The sequence below is a fragment of the Mizuhopecten yessoensis genome, unplaced genomic scaffold, assembly GCF_002113885.1.
Source record: "Mizuhopecten yessoensis strain PY_sf001 unplaced genomic scaffold, ASM211388v2 scaffold10631, whole genome shotgun sequence".
NCBI lineage: Eukaryota > Metazoa > Mollusca > Bivalvia > Pectinida > Pectinidae > Mizuhopecten > Mizuhopecten yessoensis.
Window position 1 is genome coordinate 157,997 of NW_018408643.1, and position 12,578 is coordinate 170,574.

Here is a 12,578-nt window from a genome sequence, read left to right on the forward strand (position 1 = left end):
CAAGGTCACAAGGAGCAAATATGTTCAAAATATTTAAACAACTTGTTCTGAATAACCAAAAGGCTCAGGATGTTGATATTTAGTCAGATCAAGGACTACTATGTTTGTTAAAGTGAATGACTTTGACTTATATTCAAGGTCACAGGGGTCAAATTTGTTTAAAATCTTTAAACGACCTCTTCTGAATAACCATGGGTCCCAGGATGTTGATACTTTGCAAGCTGCATACTGAGATGAAAGGCTATACAATTTGTTCAACATAATGACTTTGTTCGACTTTCAAAGTAACAGGGGTGAAATGTTTTAAAATCTTTTAACAGGTTCTTTTGAATGACTTTAATCATAAATACTGATATTTTGCCTGTAGCTTTATTTTAGATCACTTTTAAGGTTGCAAGTGTGAGATTTATACCAGGTGAGCGATGCAGGCCCATTGGGCCTCTTGTATTCATTTATCACTGGCACTGGAAATTGACCTTGAGCACCGAATCCAAGTTTGAGCATGAGAACAGTTTCATGGGTATGGGCCCAAGTCCCACTGTATGTAATTTGTTCAGAGATAAATATTATTGGACAGTGTTTCTGTTCAAAAATCATCATGATCTTAAAATTTGTTAAAACTATGGACATGTACACTTTTATCAATAGAATTAATTTTAACTGATTTCTTTATTCTGTATTTTGCCTTAATTTTCAAGACAAAGAAAGGGTGATACCAGAGAAATGTGATACAGCAATGTACACGGTTTAACAAGCATGTGACAAGCTGATAAAATGTAAACTTTGAAGAAATATGTTCAAACTAACTTGGAGGTCCCGTTCCTTCTCCCTGTTCTTGATCCATGTCTTGCCCTGGCCCTGTGGGTCTATCAGCAGTGGATAGCGTGACGCCTTGGTGGTCACAATACCGTTCTGTACAGACAGCTCATCATTAGGCAGACCCTGGATATTCCATTCACCAATCTACATTTACAGGCACAAAGACAACGCATTAGTTCAATTAGTCAAAATACCTGATTTTGATTGGATGACCATGTAAGCACTGAGGTGATCATATCCTGTTTTACAGTAGTCCTGGAACTAGTTACATTTGACACAGCTATAGGTGTGCTCTCATCAGTCAAGACTTGGATCAACAAAGCATCTTTCTCAAGGTCTTGTTTAATTCAAATGAAACAAGACATCCCTGAGGGATGTTGGTGCCCACCATCATACCTTCTTTGAAAGTTCTATGCAAGATTGATCTTTTCTTTTCTATTGTCCGTTGGATGAAGTCATGTAAACATTAAATACAACTTATGGTAACTTTTGATCACAACTTCACACTGCTGTGGAGGAACCTTCCAAGTGAAATTTGAGAATGATCCCTCCAGCACTTTCTGAGAAACGGTGCTAAAATGAAATATTTAAGGACAGACTGATGGCAGACCATGGACAAAGATAATCTCCCAAAACGAAAGTGTTGACGGAGAGACGGACACCATTTTTACTATAGGGCACCTGCATGTGGGACAAAGGTACAAGGCCTTACCTGATTTTGTGTACAAATCTTGGGAAAGTTCATTTCCAGTGATAGAAATCTTTCAAAATACATTTACTCAATTTATGCAGCTTTAGTCTGTACAGCAGCATTTTTGTGTTTCATCACATATTTTTTCAAACAACTCATTATCAGGATTTCAGTATGTTTATCATAATGTTAAGGTAAAGCCTAAGTCAGTGATACACAGAAGAGAAAGTCAGCGATATATCTGGTGTAGACAGAACTGTGTATACTTAAAAGTCACCCCACTCTGTATGGGCACATAAACAAGTGTTTGTTACTTACTGTGGCATTGTCAACAAGCATAGTGATGAGGTTAAGATTGCTGGTGAAAGGAATGTTTCGGTTGGACAACTCCTTCTGCCAGTTGTTGAGCAGCTTGGTGCGAAACTCCTGATTAAATGGTCCCGAGTAGGACAGGAACCCTGTACACATCAGGACGTCGCCAACCAGTCTGCAAAGTACACACATCTCTGTTATTTCTAAGGACGCTTTGTTCACTTAAAATATCTTCTTTTCCCATAGGTGATTCATTCCATTTCACTGATGTGTTATTATTTATTAAACTATGAACTTTTAGCGAAATAAACTCGTATCACAAATTAGCATTTTAACTCAAATCATAGCATCAATTGTGATTTCAGATATGAAGTCAAGATGGGGACATTTATGACTTTGTGATGGTGAGAGAAAACAAGTTTTTCAGAACTTTCTGCACAATCTTGTATATTGCAATATGTTGAAAAGGATCTTTATAATCCATTTCTATGTCATGTGTTTTATGTAACTCTTTTGTAAGTTTTCTTTTCAGTTTAGTCTTTATGAAATAAATAGCAGGGCCTGTATCACTCAACTTGAATCTTGAACATGAGTTGGTAAAGATGATTCATTTGAACAAATGTAATAGCCATTTACCCAAGAAAGTTTCCAGAAACAAAAATGTGGGTTGAAAAACAGATAAAGAGACAATATGATTTCGAATTCTATAGGGCACCTGCAATGCAGGAACTTAAGAAACTGCATGGTGTAGCAGAACTGGACTAGGTCAATAGCCGGCGACCAGGTAGCACAGTTGGTAAAGGGTCTGTCTAGACGTTGTAGGGTTCTGGGTTCGTTGTCTAGCCGAGATTATTCCTATTACAGTGGTGCCTGTGGCGACCAATCCTTGTTCCAAGCATTGAGTGCACACTAATGGCAAGGGCTTAATTGAACCTGGGTGGTAAATAGTGTTGTCTTTTGGGGTGAAGACTTGGGGAAAATGCCTGTCAGTCATCTTTTTTATCAGTCTCAAAGTAACATAACATGTAACTACAGATCAAGGGCAACCTTTTAACATATCTAATTTGAGAAAGATGAGCTGTCAAAAACTTTTTGAGAAATAGCAATAACATATCTGAACTGTTAAAATACGAGTTAGCTGCCTGGTGGCCATCTTGGTTTTTTCTGATATCTCAAGATGAAACAAAGGAAAGCTACATATGAAATTGGAGAGGTGCTGTCAAGTACTTCTTGTAATATTGCAATGACATATTTGAACTGTCAAGATGAAAGATTATATTTATGATGTTCCATAACAATGAAACATGCACAAATAAGAATTATTACTTTAGAAATAGTGATAACAATCATTGATTCAGGACAGATGACAGACAATAGAAGGATGAACCTACAGGTGAAGGGCTATTTACATACTACCTTCTAAATATTGGGGGCTAAAAAGGTTCTAAAAGATGCTGTGCTATGGCATCAGATCAAAGTGGTACTTCATGCAGGTCAGAATCAAAATTTAAAACGTGTTCACAAATCTATTTCAGGACCCCTTACAACGTAACACATTTCAAGTCCCATCATTAATACATAAGTGTTATTGAAAGACCAGTGATCCTGCTAGCTGAGACACAATCTGACAGTGTGGAGAGAAAACCAGTCAACATTACCATTCTAACAGAATTAATATTTTACAGATATAACAATAACAATAGGTCGTCCATACCTCTCTATCTTTGCTTTACAGATATAACAATATGGCGTCCAGACCTCTCGATCGTGGCGTCACAGATATAACAATAACAATAGGTTCTCCATGCCTCACTCTATCTGGGCTTTACAAATATAACAATCGGTCGTCCATACCTCTCTATCTTGGCTTTACAGATATAACAATAACAATAGGTTCTCCATACCTCTCTCTATCTGGGCTTTACAGATATAACAATAGGTCCTCCATACCTCTCTATCTTGGCTTTACAGATATAACAATAACAATAGGTCCTCCATACCTGTCTATCAGGGCTTTACAGATATAACAATAACAATAGGTCCTCTATACCTGTCTATCTGGGCTTCACAGATATAACAATAACAATAGGTCCTCCATACCTGTCTATCAGGGCTTTACAGATATAACAATAACAATAGGTCCTCCATCCCTGTCTATCTGGGCTTTACAGATATAACAATAACAATAGGTCGTCCATCCCTCTCTATCTGGGCTTTACAGATATAACAATAACAATAGGTTCTCCATACATCTCTCTATCTGGGCTTTACAGATATAACAATAGGTCGTCCATACCTCTCTATCTGGGCTTTGCAGATATAACAATAACAATAGGTCGTCCATACCTCTCTATCTGGGCTTTGCAGATATAACAATAACAATAGGTCGTCCATACCTGTCTATCTGGGCTTTACAGATATAACAATAACAATAGGTCGTCCATACCTGTCTATCTGGGCTTTACAGATATAACAATAACAATAGGTTCTCCATACATCTCTCTATCTGGGCTTTACAGATATAACAATAGGTCGTCCATACCTCTCTATCTGGGCTTTGCAGATATAACAATAACAATAGGTCGTCCATACCCCTCTATCTGGGCTTTACAGATATAACAATAACAATAGGTTCTCCATACCCCTCTCTATCTGGGCTTTACAGATATAACAATAGGTCCTCAATACCTGTCTATCAGGGCTTTACAGATATAACAATAACAATAGGTCCTCTATACCTGTCTATCTGGGCTTCACAGATATAACAATAACAATAGGTCCTCCATACCTGTCCATCAGGGCTTTACAAATATAACAATAACAATAGGTCCTCCATACCTCTCTATCTTGGCTATACAGATATAACAATAACAATAGGTTCTCCATACATCTCTCTATCTGGGCTTTACAGATATAACAATAGGTCCTCCATACCTCTCTATCTTGGCTTTACAGATATAACAATAACAATAGGTCCTCTATACCTGTCTATCTGGGCTTCACAGATATAACAATAACAATAGGTCCTCCATACCTCTCTATCTTGGCTATACAGATATAACAATAACAATAGGTTCTCCATACCCCTCTCTATCTGGGCTTTACAGATATAACAATAACAATAGGTCGTCCATCCCTCTCTATCTGGGCTTTACAGATATAACAATAGGTCCTCCATACCCCTCTATCTTGGCTTTACAGATATAACAATAGGTCCTCCATCCCTCTCTATCTTGGCTTTACAGATATAACAATAACAATAGGTCCTCTATACCTGTCTATCTGGGCTTCACAGATATAACAATAACAATAGGTCCTCCATACCTGTCTATCAGGGCTTTACAGATATAACAATAACAATAGGTCCTCTATACCTGTCTATCTGGGCTTCACAGATATAACAATAACAATAGGTCCTCCATACCTCTCTATCTGGGCTTTGAAGAGCTTGCTCTGCTGAGTCCATCTCACCTTCTCCCCAGCTAAACCCCCAATGAGGGTGGAGGCAGCTGTCATCCTCCTCCTACAGGACTCAGCATTGTCCAGCAGCTCCTGCAAACAGGTAGACCTTCATACAGTTACAAACATCTCAAACCTGACATGTCTAGGTAGACCCTCATACAGTTACAAACATCCCAAACCAGACACATAATGTAACCCTTCATACTCATTCTAAGTAGAAACATCTCAAACAGACACATCCATGTAACGCCACAGGACTTATTTCAGCATATTATACAAAGAACATAATCAATTTAATTGGTCTTCCAGATCTATTGTACATAGGTTTATTTTAAATCTACGCAATTCCTCATTTTAGGATTCTGTTCAACTTCAATCACATTGGTACAAGTTTAAACTGATTGCCATTAATTAAGTGCCATTAACATCATCACGATGGGAATATGTTATCAGTGACTGATACATAGAGATTCAGCAATTCCCTGAGGCATCAGTGAAACCTATCATCAACCTATGTGCCAAGCATCACATCAACAAACTTTAGTACTGTGGTATGTTGTATTTGTGCTGAAAGTCTGATGTTGGTGTAGTTTCTATTGATACTGAAGTTACATGTATATTAACCCTTTCACCCCTATGTAACTTTTGTAGACTCTACTGTGCATTGATCAGGAGGAGTCCATAATGGTCTACAGGGGTGAAAGGGTTAAAGCAATAACGATGATCTTGGTCGTACCTGTTTTTATATTGTACACTGAACAATTAGATTATAACATTGTCAGTGATCTTGGTCGTACCTGTTTTTCTTGCATGGCTGCATCATACATAGCCTGCACAGCATCCAGTTCTTTCTGCTTAGCGTCTAGCTGACCCTGAGCTCCAGCCAACTCAGTACTAGCCACAAGCAGGCGCGCTTCTTGTTTGGCTAAGTTGGCCTGACAGGCACACAAGCAAAACAAAAGTTTTAATACCTTTGACCCTAGTTGACCTTGAAAGAAAGTGTTTATTTATTTACATAAACCTGATAGAACTTCAATTCAAAAAGCTTCTTGCCAAATACCATCGTTACAGGTTTTTGTTTAGTCAATGGAGGTTTGCATTACATTGATCAGTGACCTCAAAAGTTGACTGAAGTCATTTAATTGTTCAATCTTAATAGCCCTCTAGTCATCATAGTTCCTAAGAAATCATTAAGTATTTGAACCCTTTCATCAACACACTTGAAAATGGGTCAAGGTTATTTATTTGAAAAAAATAAAAAGTAAGAGTTGGAGCATACCTTTAGTGGCAGTACTTCACGGTTGATACCAAAGAAGAAGGACATGGCTGTAGTCCAAGACAGCAGACCGGCCACACTGCCACACACCTTTTTGGCTGTCTCAAACGTGTAGTCTTCCATGTTGAGGTATACTGAGAGAAGCTCTACCGTCTCAGCATTGATGGAGTCCTTGGGGAATGACTGTAGCGTTGACAGGAATGATGAACCACTCAACAGCTACAGATCAACACAAAGAACACATGTTGTACTGTTGATATATCATCATTTAAGTTTCATCAAATAAGGTTACAGTGTCAGGACAAACAAAACAAGCAAATTTGTGGAATTTAAATCCCCCGCTTGCAGGACATATTGTAGGTAAATATAATTGAGGTTAGGTTTAATCAAGGGACCATAACTCTGCCAAATTAAGTCCTCGGAAAGAGGTCATCAAAGTTGGTTGAGCCCCTCAAGCAGTTAACCCTTGTACCAAATTTGAAGAAAAATCAGTTAATATTTGTTGCAGTTATTGCACGGGAACGACAGATAATTATGTTTTTCGTTATTCCAGGGGCCATTACTCTATGAAATAAAGTTACATGGTAATGGTCATCGAACTTGGCCAAGCCCTTATGGCATTTAACCTTGTTACCAAGTTTGAAGAAAATCGCTTAACATTTGTTGTAGTTATTGCACGGACACAAAACACGGCCATAACTCCCCCAAATGAAGTCCCATTAAAGTGGTCATCGAACTTGGCCGTGCCCTCAAGGCATTTAACCATGTGACCAAGTTTAAAGAAAATCGGTTGAAATTTGTTGTAGTTATTCCATGGAAACGAAACCCAGAAGATAATGCATTTTTCGTTATTCAAGGAGCCATAACTTCCGTTAAATGGGGTCTGCTGAAAGTGGTCATCGAACTTGCCGAGCTCTTAAGACATTTAATCCTGTGACCATGTTTGAAGAAAATCAGTTAACATTTTTTCTGTAGTAATTGCAAGCTTAACGAAACGCAGCAGTTAATGACATTTTTCGTTATTCAAGGGGCCATAACTCTGTCAAATGGGGTCTGCTGAAAGTGGTTATCGAACTTGGCAGAGCCCGTAAGACATTTAACCCTGTGACCAAGTTTTGAGAAAATGGGTTAACATTTGTTTTAGTTATTGCACCGAAACGAAACCTGACAGACAGACAGACAGACAGAGACAGATACAGACAGCGGAGAGACAGACAGACATACCCTAATTAATATCCCTGTCTCGGTGAAAGCGGGGGATAACAATGATTTGCTGGGGGAGGGAAATTTTTAGGGGAAAGGGCAACACCAATCCTTTATACAACATTTCGATTTACTGATCCCAAGGATGCCTCATCGTAAATTTGATCAAAACCTGATCAGGGGGTAGAATATATTATGTATAAGGGACTGAAGTAAATCAGGATGAAAACAAATAAACAGAAAAGCAATCCTGGAGGCATTGATGTATTTGACACAAAATATCCAAAGTACATTATAGTGTTATTGATTGGTTATTTCTGTATTTGCCCAGTTATTGGTCCAAGGCCTGCTATATTGGCCTGAGGCGATAGAGCCAATCAATAATGTCTTTATTAACTATCCCTGTATTGGCCAACTTTTCCCTGTATTGGCCAACTTTTCCCTGTATTGGCCGACTTCTAGACATGTATTGCACAGGGCCACTTTTTCTGTATTGTCACAATATCAACCTAGTTAATTAATATCATTATAGGATCCAGATCTCAAGTGTTTTCAAGACCTCATTTCCCTATTGGGTCTCGCCCCTAGGGCTGGGACAGACCCCAGAGCCAATTGTGGTGGCATGGGTGTATTTTTTCAATGATATCGAGCATGGGTAGGAAGACACAGTTTTAGGGAAGGGATCGCCACCATTTCTAAGTTATTACCCAAACAGAATATTGGGTTCCACCTCTGCATAGGGAACTAAACTCAGGGATAAATTATGTTGGCAAAAGCATTTTCATCCCTTCATGACCAGAAATTGCATATATGTGTATTTGGTAGAGATCTGAAACATTTCTCAGCTGTAACCCGATTCCCAAATTTAATCCCACCCATTGGTGTGGAAATGGACTAGAAATTCTGGTAGGATGAATGTATTTGTCAAATGATGTATATGTATACATGTATGGTTTCAGGGTGGTGATGACCCAATTTCCCATATTGGGCCATGCACGTCTGCCCCCAGGTAGGGTGTACATCCTGTTTATACGACATTGAGTCCCCTTTGCCCAATAATGGTCCAAACCAAATAAGTTGAGATCCCTATGTACTTCCCTTGGGCCCTGCTCTCTGCCCCCAGGGAGGAGCAGTGGCAGCACACTCTTCACATATACATAATGCAGTCCCCTTTGCCAAAAGATACTCTAGACAAAATTTTGATAAATCTTTCATTTGTACAAAAGTTATTTGACTTTGACTTCTGACCTAGACCTGAAGGTCACAGTGACCTCATATCAACTCCTATTTTAGGGTGATGCAGGTCCAATCTAAGTTTCATCAAAATATTTTTGACAGTTTAGGTTGATGGCGAAGAAAAGATTTCACACTTTCAAGTACCTAACATAAAAACAATGTTCTGTCTGCAACCTACATAAAAAGTATTAAAAGCAGTCCTGAAAGGGTTTTTTCACTCTCTTAATAAGCTCGCTTAAAGGAACATACAACTAGTGGTAATCGTTTGCTTTCTAATTATAAAACTTCCCTTCATTAGCTCTAGTACTTTCTTGATAAAGTCACCTTGAGAGATTCACCCCACGATGGTTTGGGACAAATCCGTTCTGGGTCCGCCGTCACAGTATCTAATCTCTTCTGGAAGAGAAGGAGCGCACAATCCATAATCCTCATGATGAGATGAGGTGGTTTTCCCAGCTTCTTCACAGTGGCAATGTCTGAAGGCTTGATAGTCTGGAAAAGAGCAGAAATTATTAATCTTTGTAAAACATTCAGCTTCACTTGTAAATTAGTATTGTAGTCACACATTTGAAAATGTCTATATTTTCAAATACATTTGGATCACCAAACCTACTTTAAGAGCATTCTCTGCCTCCTGTAATGCAGGTTTAGCAGCCGCCAATTTAGCATGAGCCACAGATTTCTCTGAGTTTATCTCATCTACGATCTTCTGGGCACGATCCTTCACTTTCTGTACAGCACTCTTCACTTTCTCAGCAGCTGTGGCACTCACAGTCACGTCCGCCAACACCTGAAATTTAAAATTCCAATTAACGTATTGGCTGTAGAATTACTATTTCATTAATAACCTGCAGAGTTTGCATGTAAACCTGTTTTGAAACCTGAATATTCATTTTATATATGTACAGAACTTTATACGAAATATATAGTCTCCTAAAAAATACAACTTTGTAATTAAAAAAAATAACTTGATGGGTTTTATGTCATACGAAATTGCAGCATTAATACTTAAAGCAAATAATGAACAAGTTAAATTCATGATGACCTCATAGATAAATGTGTGGTGGAGAAATTCTAACAGCATTTTTTTTTACATAAAATCTATAAGAGCACCAGTGTGCAAAATGTGAGTGCACCAATGACTAATGTTGGACTAAGTTACAAGATCTTGGCACCTGCCATTATACTATCTTCAACGGTTATATGCAAGATTGATCTTTTCTCTTCAGTTGGACCGAGTCATGCAAACAGTAAATGCACATTGTGGTAATTTTTGATAAAAACTCATACTGCTGTGTATAACATTATTCTTTCAAAGTTAGGTTGTCATTTGATCTATTTCCTAGCCCAGTACCTAAAGGGATATAACATTAAAAACAATATTTCAATATTTGAATGTACGTGTGTCGGCACTACCAACTCAGACCGAGATGCCAAGAGATATTGAGCAAACACCGTTTCAGAAAGTGGATAAAGGGCTGTAACTCTGTACGTTACCGTTAGATATTAGTGGTTATCTTGTCTGAGCTGTTATGATAATGAACCTTTTTATGAAGTTTGAATTCAATCTGTTGAAAATTAAAGAAGAAATTAAGCCGACACTGTTTCAGAAAGTGGATAAAGGGCCCTAACTTTGTAAGTTATCGCTGGATATTTCGGTGGTTATCAAACTTGTCCGAGCCATTATGATAATGAACCTTTCTATGAAGTTTGAATTTAATCTGTGGAAAATTAATGAAGATATTGAGCAGACACAAAGCACGCCCACTCGATCACCCCTCCCTGCCCGCCAATGTGATAACATATTATGTCCAGTCTTTCGACGAGCGTATGATATACAAAACACATCTTGTGGCTAACTTTACTTAAAGCAAGCACATGGTTCTGGCTAAAACAATATATTCATCTGCAGAGAGCAGCCTTGCTAGGGAAATATGGGTCCTTAATAAGACTTCTATTGATATCAATAGTGCATCTTTTATACAGGGACACATTTTGGAAACGGTATTTAGTAAATTTCTAATAATCACTTTGAACTTTTCGTCAAATATTTTGGCAGATAACAAACTCTTTATTAAGAAAACATTCGTTGTTTGCTGTATGTACATGTATATGGTAGCTATGAAACGGCCAGGCTAAAACCTGGCTATCCAAAAATTTAGCACAGGGATCTGGCACAATTGTTTTGTTTCTTACTCTGTACCACCCTTTCCGCCCTTAACCTTAGCAATGACAGTGGTGTACCTTGTCTGCCCTAATATTAGCCTGTGCCAGCTCCTTTTCTTTGACGACCAGTTCCTTAGACAGAGCATCCACTGACGCGCTTGCCTCAATCAGTTTCTCCAGACCAGTGTTCATTCTCCGTGCCATCTCTGCAATGTCAGAGTGCTGACCACTGTACACATTCTTGTAGCCATCCAGGAAAGACAGGTAAGACTTGGGTGTCACGTGTGTCTGACGCCGATACCTGCAGTCGAAACAATACACTACCTTGAGACCACAGTGGCCATCACAGATTTCTGACTAACCCGAAGAACTTAACATTTGAGGGCAATGTCAGGAACTTTTGTATGATGTTTTGTTAAAACTGATCAGGTCGTACAAATAGTGGTTGAACTACGGATTAATAAAACGAAGTCTTAATTAAAGCCAATCTGAAAACAAAAGACCATCTTTGATCATGAATTGATTAGAAAAATAACAACACTTTGTCAGGTCTATCTTGGATTTTAAATCGACCTAAAAAATAACAACTACATGACCTTTAGACAATCGTCTGCACCATATTTTGTGAACATTTGCTCATTATTTAAGACCTAAAAAATAAGTTGAAATATTTTTTTCAAATTTCCTCTATGTAGCCTGACCCTTGGCCTCCATAACAAAGGAGAGCCACACCCTTCATTTATACAAAATTTAATCCCTTTCATCCACGGATACTCCAGCCAAATTGGGTCTAAATATTTATCTTCAATCCTAACGGTATTGAAGTTAAGTTTAATCCCACATTTGCTATTTATTACAAGAGGGGTAACACCCTTTATTATACAATATCTAAATCACTGTGTAAAGGGTTTATGCATGCCACATTAAACACTCGAGGTGTAATGCAATTCCAGTATCTTCATAGTGGATCTCTCTTGGTTATCATTTTTCATTAAAATTACTTAACTGCACAATGTCTACTTAGCCAATCTGGTTTTGTATTCCTTCCCATAACAAGAGGCCCATGGGCCTTAACGGTCACCTGATATATTTATACAGAGAGTTGATTTTGTTTTTAACATGAACTGAAATATTATTCAAAGTGACAAAAAACAATAAACCACCTTATTCAATATCTAGCATACAGATTTCAGACTAAAAAGGATTTGAAACTAGCACCTCTGATTCTTAACAAGGAAAATGAAGAAATTTTAGCACACTGACTCCTTTGAGCCCCACCCTACAGCCCTTGGGGGTAGGGCTGGCTCAAAATTTTCAAAGTATCAAACTGTCAATTCAAGGTTATAATTCCAATCAAGTTATTAACATGTAATATTCAAAGTATCATTTGCCATTATAAACCATAATAAATTT

General features: G+C 38.1%; 1 protein-coding gene across 1 annotated transcript in view; it reads right to left on the bottom strand.

The window, feature by feature from the left end:
* LOC110461507 (dynein heavy chain 8, axonemal-like) overlaps positions 1 to 12,578 on the bottom strand; it is a 123,008-nt gene that overhangs the window by 28,389 nt on the left and 82,041 nt on the right. The window contains exons 62-69 of the mRNA XM_021514993.1: positions 11,244 to 11,466; positions 9,613 to 9,789; positions 9,324 to 9,491; positions 6,564 to 6,779; positions 6,082 to 6,219; positions 5,247 to 5,374; positions 1,829 to 1,997; positions 808 to 963 (exon numbers count right to left, since the gene is read on the bottom strand). Of these exons, the coding sequence (XP_021370668.1) occupies positions 808 to 963; positions 1,829 to 1,997; positions 5,247 to 5,374; positions 6,082 to 6,219; positions 6,564 to 6,779; positions 9,324 to 9,491; positions 9,613 to 9,789; positions 11,244 to 11,466 (1,375 nt within the window). The remainder of the gene's footprint in view (positions 1 to 807; positions 964 to 1,828; positions 1,998 to 5,246; positions 5,375 to 6,081; positions 6,220 to 6,563; positions 6,780 to 9,323; positions 9,492 to 9,612; positions 9,790 to 11,243; positions 11,467 to 12,578) is intronic.